We start from the raw sequence: 17,726 nt of genomic DNA, 5'->3' as shown, positions 1-17,726 counted from the left end.
TCCCCCGCGATTCCCTGCGAGAGGAAAAAAAACCAAAGCAAGCGCATGTGTTCTTCCAGAATGTACTCTACATCTATGTCAAATTTCATCGATATCCTTTCAACAATTTAGGTTACATACTCTAGCAAACTTTTATCTATCCATCCATCTATCTCAATTCTCGCATTTATAATATGGAAAGAAGATTAACTACTGTAAAATGTAACTCTTTGTACGAATTATAATTTCGGGTTAACTGTACTGTATCCCACTTCATAAGATCTGTCAGAGTTATAATCCTAAAAGATACATTACGACAGTAAAATGTCGCAAAACATTACGATTTCATGATGAATATTTCAACAATATTTCGTTGCTCTTTAACAATACATAATAAAATGATACAATAAAGCATTGGTACAATTGACCCGCACACCTATTGTATTGCATCACAATAATACTCTAGTCGACAATCTTGGTTTCTAATTTCTACAACTGCGCAAGTGCTTTTTCAAATTGTAATTTTACACTTCACTTTAAATTCACCAACCTTATATTTAAATCACAAGAAATCATTACCTTAGGGTAAATTAACTCTCTGTATCATTGGAAACCAGGGAATAACAGAAGTTATGAGTCAAGGATTTTATTGTCTACTGACCGTGCGATGTGTGAGGTCGCCAACGGAGTCGTGACGCTGCTCCAGGCTGCCAAGGCTGCAGCAGGAGGCGGTGGAGGCCAGACTGACGGAGTCAGCGCGGGCGCGGTGAGGAGACACCGCTACGTGCTTCAGCATCACTACCTGCACAACACACACATTGTTAAGACATAACAAAAAACAAAAGACAATCGATATAAGGGGTTTCTTAGATTTTTTCTTCGTACTATTTGAAGTGCATTTGCATAACCGTTGCCTGCTTTTAATCAACAGAAAAGGAGACGCAGAGAAAATGATATTTGCCCAACCCTAGATGAACTCACTTCCTTCTTCCATCATTTTCTTGCACGAAAAGGTTGGAAACGGGACATGAACTAAAATTAGTCCTTTTTTTACAGATTCAAGTTAGTAAAAGCGTTTAATTTTATGTGAAATATCGACAATTTGCGAGCGCAATTTTAAATGAATTTACTCACAAGTTCTACATAACTTACTACTTATGTCAGTAAATGAAAGTTGGTGAGCTTCAAGGAACGCCCAAAGTGGTAAGGACATGTCAGCGAACAAGTTCCTACACTAATTGCATCGTTACATAAAACCACAGACGAAAGCAACATCTACATACAAAAAATGTAGACAAACTACAAGCTGTAAGACCACAATAAGTTCTGCAAGAAAAAAGACTTGGGTCTCTAATTTTACGAAGAAAATCGAACAACATGTTTCTACTTAGATATAATTACATGCGTTAACATAAAAGATAATTCTACGTTAATTGCCAACCCTACAACTAAGGCAAAACCACATAAAAAGTATTCTGTTAGCAAACGCGGCGAGCGCACGTGCTCTTCCATTAGGCATAAAATCTGTTTGTTCAGGCCCTACGCTTCTCAGAACACGGTACCTGCTGTACTTTATTGTCGCTAGACCGGCCTCTGGTCACGGACTTAATGGACCTCAATTGTGTCTCTGAGGCTGTTCATTCTGTTTCAAAACAACAGTGAAAGAAGTAAATGTAATAGTTCCGATTTTATATTTATGTAAATCATATCAGGATGTATGGCCTCTTCACGGTCGTGGTCAAGCAAAAGTTATTACTTAATGTTATGATACTATTATACGAAAACTACAAAGTATAAAAAGGCATATAAGTATCAAGAATATAAAACATGCTACACTATGTTTACTTTAACAGTAATCAAAATAAACAAATGACATCGCACGTAATCATGAGTTAACAATATCATTGTTACAACAAATTACATTTGTAATGTATCATCAATCAATGCCTCGTGTCGTGACCACAACTAATTGTATACAATCGACCTCCTTTTGTATACAGTTACGATACAAATACTGCTATATCTGGATTCAATAGTTCTTTAACCATTAAATCGTCACCCAAAAACTTCATAGACATTTACAATAAATACTGGTAAGTCAAATTCGCTTTACAAGATACGAACATCTACTTTGTTTCTACATTGATAGCAGCACCTAGGTGCATAGCTTCACTCGGACCGGATCAATAAAGTCCTTCCGCTGTTACACCGTACGCGAGGTCGCCTGCTTAATATTCATCCGATTATCGCGTTAATTAATGCAAATGAAAATCAAATATTACAGATACTATACTGTTTGATATGCAGCCGATGTTAATGCAAAAATTATCCATTATGTGGGAATGTTGGACTGTTAGCATAGGGACCAGGCTTTTGCATTAACTTTCACGGCGAGTGACCAAACTTGATCCTTCGTGTCAATGGAGATACATTCTTTTAAAAGGTATAAATAAGAAACTAATCCGGTACTAATCCGCCAATCATCAAAACAGGTTAATAAAACTGTACGTATTTTTGTAAGGTAAGAAAGGATAGATAAAAACAGCTTTTTGTTCTTTGATTTATTTACTTTCATCTAAAAGCAGTTTATAACATGCAGGCTACTTACTAAGTTTGTTTTTAATTGTGCGCGGACGAAGTCATGGGCGAAATCTAGTATTTACTATATCGTGTTTCTATGATATTTACGTCACATTCTCAGATCACATAACCTAGTTTCGCAAAATATATGGCTATTTGCATCAACTGCGGATATCGTCGCCGCTGACCTTCCTCTGCAGTGGAAAATATCCTTCATCATGTCATTTCATCATGAAGATTTCCTCCGTAACTTGCTTACTATTGCGAATATCATATCAGATGAAAATATTCTCACGCTAAACATTCGAATAACTTAACTAAAGTGCAACACAACAATAAAATCCAAATAATCTTTTTTATCTGCTTCTAATGTATACTTAAAATGACTTAAAGTTAACCAAAAAGATGACAATTGATTGAAACTTTAGCAACAACGGAAGCGACGTCAGCATTCCCTTCAACCACATGTTCCTAAAACAAACAAAACCTTAATCTAACCGAGTTAATCGACAAACATTGGAGCGAACGTAAACAATGAAAATATGTAAACTGGCGAACATTTGATCAAATAAGCCAACACAAATGGTCTCATAGTGCCACAGCTGGACAACTTACGCAATAACCCGGAAGACTAAAGGTTTATGTTGTTAAAATAAATTGACTTTTAAAATTCCCTGGCGACAGCGGTGGAGTAACGTGGGCAGAAATGGTTCTATAAACATTTTGAAGAAAATTACTGGGCTTATATTCGAATTTTATAGTTTCGATTTATTATGCCTACATTATGCCTTCGCTAGTCGGAGAGGCACCTTAAGAAGAAGAACAATACCTACATAATACTGTTTTGTGATGCGAAGAAAAACATATCAAGTTCATCTAGAGTTTAATGTTTGCTGATAGCAAATTAATTATTATCGACTCATTAATGTGACTTTGGTGCAATAATCAAGAGGTCACTATTGCGATAAATCGTCTTCATTAAATTATTTATTTGTATAAGAAATATAATTTTAATGAAAATGGTATTATGGTAAATGGTATTATATGGTTACTCTACTAACATAAAGAGTGACCACACATACTTGTGTTCGGGTAACATATCTCGTTAATATGATTGCAATTTTCCGCCACAGAGTAATTTATGTGAGCGTAGAGTTAACTACCGGTCATAGAGTCGTGTCGGCCAGTACCGACACAACAAATTGCTCTAATACTCTGCCCTATTTGTGATGTTTGATTGTTCTTATCCTCTAAACTACATTCCTTTAGATCAGTACTCTCCTTCTTTGTCCTGCAATGTTAGTCATGAAACTATAACACGACATTGTCAAAGAATACTTATCTTAATGAAATGCCCTCAAAGCAGCTAAGTTGTTTTGTTGTTGAACATCGGTGCGGTAAAAACAGTTTTAAAATATTTGTAATTACTTTTTTATGTCGCCTAACATTTACGCAACGTTTTTGATAACTCGTATGAACATGAATGTAAATGCAGCCCTAAGCAATTGGACGTATTTACAAATAGAGAACAAAGGGATGCACACACATTAGCGGAATCGATATCGAGCCAGACGAGCGGGCAAACAAAACGCGCAGCCGATCGGAAGTGAGCGTCAGTGTGGACGATCCTGTACGCTGTTGATCCGACACATTCCGACGCTAACGGCTTCTAATGTGACTGTTATGCATCAATAACTATCATTAAAATACTAACCGATTATGACTAAGTCTAAAGGTAAAGCGTCTTGTCAGTGATGACAACGATGTTGAGAAGAATCTATTTTCTAAGCATGAAATAGGATCATTTGCAGTGAATTCTTAGTTGTGAACGAATTTTCGGATCGTTCTCTGATTTTAATCTTATTTTTCGGTATAAAGGGACGTGCCTAGTGTTTTTGTACTGTTTAAAGTCTAGACTTCCAGAATTGTAATGACTAATGAATACAAGATTCTTATTTAGTTGTGAGAAAAAGTTAACTTCTGTCTATTTAAATTTGTGTAAAGAAAGGATGTAAGAACATTCATTGAAAATCTTTACGATTGTAATTTCAAGAACGGATCGTGTATGTTTAAATTAAAAACCAAAGTGGTGTCGGGAGCTGTTAGTGGACCGGAATGCGGGTAGCGCGGTGTAAGATAAACATTTGATGTTATCAACATTTCATTGAAGGCGCCATCTTAGTCTCACTTATAGATGCGATGACGATCAATTTGCTGCCAGAAAAACTGACGTAACTCAACATAGAGTGGAATAACTCGTAGATAATTTTTCAAGTCTTATACTTTGACTGCATGTAATACTTAAATATACTCCATTTCTCTTCCCGATCCATTTCTATTAAGAAACTAGCAGTGTTTGAATAAATTTAAAACGCTTTAACTTCCTTGGCTTGCATAATTAGCGTACTGTTAGCTATTACTTCCGCGGCTTGTTAACTTATTAAGTTATTGAAGAGTTTCTTTATGCTAAGTTAGATGATGCGTAAACGCATGAATAGGAATTAAGTTTCCCTTTACCAGAAGATTGTACAACAATAGCGATGTAAAAGTTACTTACGTATAGACGGAATATCGTTATGTTGTTGGAAAGAAACACTGTTCTGTTATGAAAATCTAATTAATTTATCAAGGCTTAATCGTCTAGGCTTCATAATATCAGTGGTAGCCAGTTTAGCAAATTGTTGCGTGTAACCTCAGAATGTTTAATGTTGCTGGTGGCAGCCCTATACGACAAGGTTATAAATAAACCCCAAAGACCACGAAGGCTGCACCGCCATTGTGCCCCGTCCCTGGCCATAGTGAGACGTGCGAATACAAACCCACTTTGAACAATTTCAGGGCTGACAAATCTGATCTCTACATCTGTTGAACGATCGGAATTGAAATTTGAATTTGGGATATTTAGAGCACACCTTTGACTAAACTATCGCAGAAATGTTGTGCGATTGTCGATTGTTTCGCAGCCAATCCAACTGTTTAGTTGCACAACTAAAAATCAAGTAGTGTGCGCATACTCTTAATAAAAGTTAGAAGTAAGGTAAGTGATTTTTGGACTAATTTTACTGCTAGCATGTTGTATATGCTTCATAACTTCTCCGCAGTATTTACTTCAGGATGTTACATACATAGATAATGTTATTACTAAGATGTGGCAACCCTAACTAAACGTGCGGTTTAATAATAAACGCATTGGAATGAGAGCTATTGAGTTACGTCGAGGCTTTTTGAACTTTTGTTTTATCGCGTCTTTGAGAGTTTTGAACCATTGCTTTGGCTTTGAATAAAAATTCACGATTTATGTCTGCGATAAATATATCAATGAGAATTGAAATTGCTTAACATGATCGAACAAGTTTACAATTCACTGCTAAATAATTTCATTAAATATTGCTTACATTAAAGTAAGACAACAGTAATTTACGTTTTGTAATATGATAATAAATACCTATCGAATGGTGAGAGAATTTTTAAAATAGGCCCAGTAGTTTTTACGTAAATCGAAAACATACAAAAATACAAATAGTGTATTTAATAGCAATTTGAAGGTTATACGTAACTATTATTATATGAAGTTTATTTACTAAAAATGAGACATTTACAATTATATAAAAACATCTGTCTACATTTTATAATTCAGAGGAGGACGAACGGAAGTCGCGAGTGTGGTCGCAAAAAATCTGCCAAAACTATCGACTGTCATACCAAATGATCGGCGACAACCCACACATATTAAACCCTTGGGAAATCGTAACCTGGTGGGCTTTAAAGGATATTTAAATACAAAGGTACAGATTATATTTTACATACTGACATCATCAAACGAAAAGGATTTATTTGTATTACGAATAATCGTCGTCAAACTGTCTGGTATATCTAAAATGTTAGCAAATAAAAATTTAATTATAGATGCAATCAAAATATAGTTCATCTTTTAAGATCTTAATATATTACTAGGAATTTTGTTTAAAACTGAGAAAGACTAAAATTTGACTACTATTTTAGTCTACTACAGTACTATCGGAGCCACGTACCTCTTTGGCTGAACTACCGCACAACTGTTTAGTCGCGCTTTGATTCCTATGACCTTATACGAAGGTCTCACACTACTCAATTTTTAGTTGTGAAACTAAACACTTGAATGGGCTGAGAAACAATCGACAATCGCACAACTATTGTGCTATAGTTTAGTCAAAGATATGCGCACACTTTATATTGGATTTTGAACCAAAAGGATTTTTAGATCTTTATCAGATTTCTTTCAATAAACTATCAAATAATATCAATATGCCTCTAATATGTTATTCAGTACGAAACATCGTCGACCAACAATTATACCAAGACGCTCATCACAACACTCTTCGCATACTAACATATTTAATCTCGATGCTTTCATATTTTTAACGTACACTGCTTCTTCTATTAATATCTCTCCGACTTGCATTCGAATTGAACCAGTATTGTATTCGTTATAGAACAAAACAATCGATGTTTATTATATTATATATCAAGATGCGTGCGAATAAATATAAACTCCCTTATTGGAATTTCTAACACCTTTAAAGGAATATCGACTGTTTAGCTATGGCAATAAGTCCTTTATTCGTTTAAGATTTATTTTGTACTTGCGTTAAATGAGATACAATCCTCTACGAATGTGACACCAAATCGCTTTTGCAGTTTGAACGAATTCCGAGAAATAAATAAGGACTAAAGTCTCCTTTCATAAGATTAAAGAATAACTAAGAACAATTAAAACTGATAAAAACCTGCATAATTTTAAAGTAAACACGTCGATTACTCTGAATAAAAGAGTGGTTTTAAATGAAAAATTAACTACAAACAATGATAGGTTATCTTACGATCTAAAGAGATCCACAATGCAAGTCGACAATGCAACAAGTTGCACATGTGAACACAACCCAATTGAACTGGATTTCTCCGAGACGAACAAAAAAGCATACAAACACTCGGTTTATTTCTCACGGGACTAGCTATATAAAAATAGTGTATCTGTCTGTTATTAACAATCCTTATAAGGATTCTTGATTAGAAATGCAATTAACAATAAAACATTACTAAAGATTGTGTATTTATTTTTAAATCTCAGCAAAAAGTAATAAGAAAAGAAACTATCTTTCTTAAAGCATGTAAAAAGCAATCGTTGTTAGTTCTTTAACATAACCTGTCAGATAAAAATGCAACGATGACAAACTTATGAACACTATTTATTACATTTCATTCACACATTACACAAAGTAAGTATATACTTCTTCGTAATCAAACAAAGAAGGGAAAAATGATGAAGGAAATGTGAAACTATGTAGATTAAAAATCGTTATTCTTTCAAAACCGTCGTTTTCGCAAAACACTCATTGCGTTGTACAATGAACGTACACTTGGGAAATGTGATTTTTGTCTGAGAGTCGCAATTCAAGTGATTAACTTTCTATACTTATACAGAACTTGCATTTTTTTAATGAACTACGATATGTCATCTTCGAAAACCATATTATGACGTAATTCTGCATATTTAATGCATAATTCTAACAGTAGTTAGCGCGTTTGCAAATGGCAAATTGGAGCAACGATCGTGTAGGGCCAGAATAAGGAAGCCGGTAACTTCTCGATCTTAAGTGACGCTGAGCGAAGTTGATTCTTCTCAATTAGCGGGTAATTGGTGCTCGGTAGCTAGGCGATGCGCCGCGGCCTTGTCTGCTCTCTGTGACGCATAAGACGATTACTATAAAGTTAATTGTAATTGGGATAGAATTGGATGTTAACAGCTTTGGAAGTTTCTATTGTTTTTAAACGCTTCGGTTGTAATTATTTCGCGTTATTTTCGCTTCTTCAAAATTTTAGCCAATGTGATGAAAAGATTTCTGTAATTAAACGTCTAAATCGTATTTTCCTGACATAACACGTTTATCTACCTCTCCTGTGTCCTCTCTAACTATTCAAACAATGGAGTAGCGATAAAGCACGGATTGTTTACGTGTAACACGATACCAATGGACAATACTCTGAAGCGCTAAATTTTGCAATACAATCGCCTGTGAAGCTTGGAGAGCAAAATTGTTCTTTAACGTATGCTTTAAAAATAACTCGGGTTTTTATTATCATAAGGATTTATCAAGATTTTGCGAAACATATTCAGTTTGCATTTAATGAAAATTTTTCAAGTTTAAATTGAAATGTGGGATTTTGATCTTACAAGAATAATAATTCATCTAACCTATAAATATTATGACAATATGACCATAAAAATAGTTTGAGATCGAGATAGGTTTGTTGGTATGACACTCGGGACACCATTGTGCGGGATGGCACGTATGCTATTGTATGGGGTTCAACGGCCGATGCCACATAGATTATACGACGGTCGACACGTGCTTAACAATAAGGTTATTATTTCACAACCGTGTCCTATTTTATTGTCAACCATTTTTTTTCAAGTGTCAATATCAGGTGCAAATCATGATTTGACATTGACAACTCTGGACAATATCATATTATGCCATGGCATAATATGATATTGTCCAGAGTTGTCATTATATTTCTTTTACTACTCTATGTTATATTTATAAGTAAGTAGCCTTCTTATGTTTGATTAAGACTTGAAGATGTATTTTTACTTGCATGTACTTTACTTGTATACGTTAGAAGTGACAAACTTCCATTTTAATGACTACGACTTTTATCGCCGATAGATAAATTAACTTCAGGCCACGCGGTGCAATGTTTTGAAAGAACTTTACTGCGTTTTAATATGTCCCATAAAACATGTTGGAGTTATGGTGGAAAAATAACTATTATTATCGGCGTACTATCTTCGTTTTATCGGACGACAAACGGACAAACAGACTATTAACAACTCTACGCACCCACACACACTAATTTATGTACAAACAAAACCCACACACTGTTACGTTTATTTTTTTATTTGACATGACCCAAGGTAACAAAATTTTAAGTGGCCTTAACTCTTTATGATTTTTAAAATTACTATAAGATACAAAATGTTGCCACATTAAATTTGCCGCCAATTTGAACTACAAATTACAGCTACATATAACATTTAAATTGTAATAAATAATTCTGCCGCGAGAATTTATCTAATCTATGGATCTGACAGCCGATAGTAAACCGCCATTATTCAAATGCTCGCCATTTCCCGTTCCCGCCAAAACCAAAATGACACATCGATAATGGTAGAACAGTGCAAATAATCAATTCTGACTTAACAAGCCACCATCTTAGTGTTTATTTTTAAATCATTTACAAGCCTTTTCGATAACTGTAATTATCTTATTGAAAAAATATAAAAATAGCAACAGTGCATTACCAATTGGCTTGACGTGACATTTATTATTGAAAATAGAACCCTATCCTAACTACATAAAGTGCATTTCATACAATCTATTTAACAGAATTGTTAATACGTTCATTGATCACAAAAAGTAAGCCAATATCAGCTTTATCTACATAGTTTTACGTTTGGTAATTGGTTTTTAGATTCACATCCCGTAGTACGCGGCCGATGATATCGCACGCGGCGGCGGAGCGTGGCGCCGTTTTCATTTACAACAATTGCCGAGCCCAGCTGCCCTAAACTATATTACCAGATTATTCATTAGGTTGCACTAAAAATATACATAATGTTTAAGTTGCAACTACTCTTACAAATAGTTGTGACAACTCTCAAAATAACTAAAGTATCCAATACTTGGCTGCTAAAAGTGGAACGGTAAAGTTTAGAAGAGTTTTTAGGTGACACACATTTTAATTAAAGCTTATCTAAGTAAAGTAAACAATATTTAGAGAAGTATTTTTTATATTACTATATAGTTATAAGATTTATGGTTCACAGATAAAAATCCTTATTTAAATTAATGCTAGCATCGTTTTTCTTAATTATTTACAGGCAAGCGTTATTTATTTAGGATTCCTTATAACTAACTAAACAGTTAAACTGCATGCAGCTTATCTTCAGTTAACTTGAATCAAATGTTTTCTCAGTGGGGTTTAACCCATTTTATTGTTTGCAAGAGATTACAGTCACACACACAAGTGTTGTAGAAGCAAATAAAACTATAATATGCACTTTTATCTACAACTTTAATAGTATACTGAGTATCTAATCTATCGACACAAATTGAAAAACTTGTTAAATAAACAATACGTTCCTTGTATTTTGCATTTCTTTGTTTATTCGTGCACATGGTCACTTCATACTTATTTCGTGCGCGACTGTACCCGGCAGCCGCTAACATAGCGATGTTATCTATCCGCGCGGCCTTGACGCCGGCCGGATGCTGACGATAGCTACTAGCTTCTAGCTACTGGCTACTGTGGCTAGTGGCTACCCGAATGGATATCAAAAACTTATCGACAGCCAAACCGCTAAGGTTCTTTAGCGCCATCAAACATATTTTTAACTCTAGAAAGGTCAAACAAAAATGTTTCTGATCAATTTTAACAGACATCTATTTGATATTTTTTGAACGATTTCAGATACTGATAAGCACTAGGTTTAGTCCAAAATATAAAATATGAAATTGAATAAATATTCGCACATTAGTATAAAACTTTCTTTAATATACCGAAGCCATAAAGTATTTAAGAAAACTTACCCAAGTCTTATGCCATGAGAACTCACCACCGTGGAAGTCATATATAATTATCGAATTTATTTCGCTCGTTAAATTGAAATAAACATAAGTTTGCTTTTAAAAAGTGATCGCAACTTTCACTTGAGTGATTGAGTTTTGGTCAAGGGCAACGTCCGGCGTCGGAATGCTCCGGACCACGGATGTGAACCCCGGACTATTTGAATGCAGCAAAAAATATACGAAGTCACCGTATTTATTACCGAGTGTAATTACGATAAGCCACTTTTGGTTTATCGATCAACGGAAAAAACAGTTTGGGTGTTTTTTTAACGATGGGATTAATACAATATTTTAAAAAAGAGAAGTAATACTAAATTAACGTATTGGTTATGTTTATAACATCAAGTGGAAATATTAAAATGTGTTTTTCTATTTAAATAAATTATGTATAACTGGAATAAAATACAGAAAAAAAAATATGTAACACAATAAAAATATAAAAAGCAGTGCTAGAAAACTGAAAAAATTACAATTTATAAACAATTCTCTTCGAATTAATTCCTTCAAACTACGTAAATCAAGCAAACTACCGTGACAAACGCGCAATTATGGATGCCTCGAGTTTTTTGCGACTCTGCTCACGCCACGTCGCGTGCGCCGTGAAGAATTCCAATATTTACATTTACCAACTTTCCCCTGTATATTATTTGTGTTAAATAGTTTTAATTGCAAATATTTCTTTTCTACCTAACTCGTATGTATCATGAAGTATTCAGTAAATGAGGATATATCTCTTTGTAAGCGTCGACTGAAGGCATCAAAGATGTTTAAGTCATGAATCACGTAGCAGATTTTTCATTTCATTAATATGTCGCAATTTTCTACAATAGATAACGCAAATTCAACAGTCGAGGTAGCATTTAAATGACATTTTTCTAAATGTTCAACACCGCTGATTTCCTCAACTGTACTTATTTATATCTGATATCGGCCACAAAAAAAATAGTAACGAGAATTCGAGCTATCGAACCTATAAGACTGAGTCGTGATCAAGTTCTAATTGGATCTGAAAGCACTAACTTCGACAATGTAATGTCGCAAGCGCCACCCACGGCCGGCGTGGGAGCCTCGCTAGCCAGGGTATTGTGCTCCGACCTGTTCTCACACAAATACCTCCGCAAGACATCTTCTAGATCTCTTTCCACTAAGCGATTAGTCGCGAAGCTTGAACGAGACTGCCATTTGAACAAGACTATATCGCACATGTGTATTAACTGGAGTCTGATCGACTAAACGCGTCAGTGAAAGATGAGGCTAAGACCTCAGCGGTGCACAAACTTCATGGATTTTTGCAACTATACTTATACCAAAGTAAAAGATTGAACACATTAAAACAATTTGTTGTTCAGAATGAAATATCTTATTGTGCTTGCATTTTTAATTAACAAACTAACTTTCTAAGCAAGTTCATCATATCTTTGAATTGCTAAATGAGTCCAGTGTTATTTACCGGTCATATTTAAGTATCTAAAAAAGATAAACGATTAAATTCAAAAACGACTGTAACATCCCATAATGCAGTAAACCCTAAAAAAAGTTTTACGAAAAGATGAAAAAGTCAACAAACTGCATTCCTGTTAAGAAGCGTCAAAGTTAAGATTCCTGGAAGCAGTCCTAACCAAACACTCGCGCGACAACACTCACCGTAAACGTGTTAAAAGGGAGCTAGGCAGAGATTATCAATTTACAGACGTTTGATAACTTCTACATGTGTATTCAAGATTTTTTCTGTTTTATTTCTTTTTATTAAAGCAGTAATAAAGTTATCTATATTCAAATATACTGTACTATTAAAAAGATACATGCAACCAACCCGCACTGGGTACAGTCACTCCTAATTTATAGGGTAATCTCATCCCCAGTGGAGATATAAACTCAGAGAGTTTACAAAAGTTAGCATACATAGCAAAAGATAATTTGCACAAATAAACGCATCAATAGCGTAATGACGATAATCACTCAATCATCTGGGAATTACCGCAAAATATCTGCTTGTGTTGGCGTAGCGAGGAATTAATCGAGTGTACAAGAACGTATCCACACGCTACTCTACACTATGTGTTTAGATTATCGACTAATAAATTAAAACTTCAATAGGAAATACCTTACCTTTTACGTGTAAAGTAGGTATTAAAGCATGATGAATCAAAAGCCATAGGTAAATGAGTGCTAAGAAAGTAGTTTAGAGAATGAATCACTTTAGGTACATATTCTCCACTTCTTTACCGCACGTTACAAGCAACATAAATAGTCGATTCACTGATACTTTTGTTTTGTCTTCGCAACAATTTTATAATACCATGTTAATATGCAAAACAAGCAGACTTTCGGTCAAATAGTGAAACGAATCTTAAACACTTCGCTTCCTAAGCACCGCTTACAGTCTGATAGACTTAGACATTTGAAAGGAATTTGGAGTTTAAGCCTGCCTTATCATTTAAGACTGTTACATATTTTAAGGTCGTTTCAGTATTCGGCCGTAACATTTGTAGCTAAATAGACATATACAAGGATAAGATTTATATTATTTAATAAGAGTTTTTGTTGCGTTAAACAGTTTTTGCTTGCCAAGTTTACGTTAAAATCAACAAAGAAGTTGAGGAAGAAACGAAGGCTATTGAACAAGAAATACTACGAATAAGAAATAACATTGTAAAATATTTATCAATTTTTTTGTAGCGCTATTATAATGAAAACAGTAGCAGAGTAAATTTGCGTGTGGGCCCCCAATTATATTATCCCAAGCACCATGAAATCGCTCACAATGGACTATAAACTAGAGGAGATTATAATCTAATTCTGTAAGCGATACAAACAGTTCAGCCGACTTACCTTTTGCTACACTTCAATTACAATAAAACAAGCACAATTTAAGCCCTTTTTAGGGGGCGGTCACTGAAAATAAATTCCATAGCACATCGCACACAAATCCAAGTTATACGTAAAGCACAGAATACGAGGTGAAGATCGATCGAAGCGCGGATCTACAGCGACGCGACACGATCGTCGCGCGCGGAGTTTCGTCGCGGAATGACGCATACCCGCTCCCGCGCTGCGCTCTAGCCTGCGCTTGCGCAGCCAAAGCGTCAAAATCGCTTTTTTATTAGTTAATCTCAATTTAAAAACAAATACATACCGACTAGTATAATTTAGTTGATGTTAAATAATCGCTTCAGGCCGAATATTTATTAATGGTTCAGTGTCATTTCTTAGTTTCTAAACATATTACATTGTTCTGTTTAAAGCTCGAAAGACATAATAACTTAGAATAAGTGATAAAAATAACTAACAATAAGTAACTCCGATATTAATTAATTAAGTAGTTTTTTTTACTACTTTTTTTGGTATGAACTATAAATTCATGCCTTTAGATAGCTTTAATTATGCTTAAAAAAAAGAATTTTAATGATCCAGTAGGTAACGTTCGAGAATATTTTATACATTGCTTTTCGACCTTCGCACGTTACTGCAAAAAATTAATGTCCAGGCCGATAATTTCAATGTAATATTTTTAAGGCAGTAATTTACATACACTTATCTTTAGTATTATTCGCTCTTGTACAGTGTATAAAATAAGCTGGTATTACACTGCGCTTAGTAAGTTAGACTTGTTTACCTTAGAAGCTCCGTTGGTTTTTGGAGCATTGTCTGTTGCGGTTTGCGGTACAATTGACATAACAATTACTAAGGGAAATTTCTTGCTTGCAACGTGTAAACCCAAAAATTGGTTTAAACGATACGATTTTACTGCAATACAGGTTATATTTTCTTGTGAATTTTCTATAAGGCAACGTAGACTTGGACACTTTTTCTGCTAACGCTATACAAAGTGGATCTTAGACTTCGATACAAGAGGGCGTCAACGCCCGCGCCCCTGTCCTGCATTATCCTATCTTGTTTTCTGCTCGGAGCGCAAAGATAGGATAAGACGAGAGAAAACAAGTATTTTATAACAGTCTACATGACAAATGTCACGTACTTTGTTGACTGTTTTTCAATTACTTTACAATAGATTCTGAACAAATATATATACGGAGCAATACTTTATTATTTTACCACAACAAAGTGGGATTGAATTCGATACGCCTTAAAATTTTAAGCACAGCTTTAAATAGTTTATAAGACAGTAGCTTTCACCCGCGACTCCGACCGCGTGGAATTAAAAAAAAAAGTGAGTAGCCTATGTGTTCTTCCAGGCTATCCCCTACATCTATACCAAATTTTACGGAAATTCGTTAAGCCGTTTAGGCTATAAAGTCTAACAAACATCTACCCATCCACCTAAAGTGACTTTTCAACTGTCCATAATCATACAATTCAATACATAACATGTGTACACACATTTGTATAAAACGTGTAGCATGTTATCGTAATTACGCAAATGCAAACACGTGCTGCGCTGAAACAAGCCCCTTCTGTGAGCACAATTCATATGATCGTTTCACACATAATATTTTACAGCGGTATGATATCACTTTATTTAATTTAAGATTTGAGTGAAAAATCACAATAGCTAGCAGAGCGAATTATTACCTTACTAAACCAATCATGTACTAAAAACGAAGTAAATGCCGAGGCTCTGAGGTTTAGGTACATAACGAGGTTTAGGCTAAGTGCCACCTGCGCTCGGCCACCTCAAGTCCGCAGCAGCTATAAATGCCTCCTCATGGCAAACAGTGACAAATCAGTCATAAAAAAGTGATCAACTATTTGTATGGAGTCACCTGTTATTTATCACTGAAACTGCAACTGCTAGACATTTAGTGGAAATAGACATACCTTTTAAAGCTTAGTTTAATCTAAAGATATGAACAAAATTATATTCTTGTTACTTCCTAACTAGTTAACTTACTATTTACATTTGTGAACTAAATAAAAAAATCAATTGTATCTTTTGTTACATGCAATGTGTTATGTGGACAGGCCTTTTCCCTTCGGTCTTGTGAATGTGCGCACGTGGCGCCCTCACGTTATATTGATTACGGATTGCAATTAAAACATTTTTAGTTATACCATTATTGACCAATCAAGTAAATGGAATTACCGTAACTAAGCTATTATTTTAGTTGTGTAGAACATTTTGACAACCTTTAAATGATAGTAGAATTATTTATATTTATTTGTAGGCAATTCATTTTGTAATTCGAACGTAACGAGTAGTTTAAAAATTTGATTTATCAACTTTAAACATACTTTATATGTGAATGTGATGTTTACGGATGTAAGCAAAAAATTTCGAGTTTAAATCGTACCTATTGTTTTCTCAATAATAAAATCGATATGATCTTCCGGGATACGGTGCCCGGGCGCAGACAAAGCAATCAACATTGCCGCGCCTGTGACGTCACTGACCTTCACATCCCGCAGGACCCGCTTCGATAATCACATTGTATATGAATTAACATATTATGGACTTACTAGTAATAATTTTAATTCAGTCTTACATTTTAGTAAGCGATTATATTTGGCCATCACAACTGTTCTGCGATTGTCGATTGTTTCGCAACCGATTCAACTGTTTAGTTGCACAACTAAAAATCGAGTAGTGGTCGCACCATATAAGGTCATAGGAATCAAAGCGCGACTAAACAGTTGTGCGATAGCTTAGTCAAAGGTGCGCGCTCTTATCATTCGCAGTATCGCAATTAGGGAAAGGTTCTCGAAGGATTTATCGATGAAAGTGGAATGAATTAGAAAGTGGACATATCCAGAGCAGGCGAGTACTGTAACATTGTCATTTGCATAAACAATGTTACTGGCTGTAGTTAAATCTTGATTTTGTAATTGCTTCTTATTACCGTTGGATGAAGCTACTTCATTTCCTACAACGTGGAGTGCATAATATTTTACTTTAATAAACCTATCAGTGGTGTAAAACAGATGATTAAATTAGATTTATTTCTTACTAGCTGTTGGACGGGACTTCGCCTCTTTAAATTAATAAAATATACCCTATGTTCCTCACAGATCAATTACCTTTCTAACGGTGAAAGAATTTTTAAAATCAGCTCAGTAGTTTTTTCAATACAAACAAAAATACAAATTTTACATCTTTATAATATTATTTAGATTGCTATGAACCATAAATTTATATAGAAATTTTAAGTTGTTGTTCAAAATGTTATAGTATAAATAGTAACGTAGTGTACTTAGGACGAAGCAATGCCGCACGCTGGCCTTTCAACAAAAAACAATGGCGTGCGCATCAGGCGTGACATCTTAATCACCCCAGCGCCATCTTGATGTCTGCGCACGCGTCTTTCTCGTCTGCAGGCGCTTTGTTTGATTGTTGCCTGAAAAAGTTTAGCTAGTACCGCAAAAACTTTTTGTTAATAACTGAAACAGAATCTGTGATGTGTGAAAGGGGCCATAAGACACAAGCTGCCAACATCAAGGAAGTAAAATTGCAATGCTTTGTCATCATATCATGTCATAAACTACGGAAAGTGACAATAACAAAACTGCTGATGCGCTTACCCTTTTGTGTAAAACAGTGTA

At 34.8% G+C, this 17,726-nt stretch overlaps 1 protein-coding gene across 1 annotated transcript in view; it reads right to left on the bottom strand.

The window, feature by feature from the left end:
- The window catches only part of LOC106101398, a 39,776-nt gene extending 25,510 nt beyond the window's left edge, over window positions 1-14,266 (bottom strand). Inside the window, exons 1-2 of the mRNA XM_013280628.1 lie at window positions 14,061-14,266; window positions 641-781 (exon numbers count right to left, since the gene is read on the bottom strand). Coding sequence (XP_013136082.1) covers window positions 641-775 — 135 coding nt within the window. The 5' untranslated portion in view covers window positions 776-781; window positions 14,061-14,266. The remainder of the gene's footprint in view (window positions 1-640; window positions 782-14,060) is intronic.
- Window positions 14,267-17,726: the final 3,460 nt, after the last annotated feature.

The sequence above is a fragment of the Papilio polytes genome, unplaced genomic scaffold, assembly GCF_000836215.1.
Source record: "Papilio polytes unplaced genomic scaffold, Ppol_1.0 DF823991.1, whole genome shotgun sequence".
Classification (NCBI taxonomy): domain Eukaryota; kingdom Metazoa; phylum Arthropoda; class Insecta; order Lepidoptera; family Papilionidae; genus Papilio; species Papilio polytes.
Note: the sequence above shows the minus strand (reverse complement) of the source record. Positions and strands in the feature narration are given on the sequence as shown.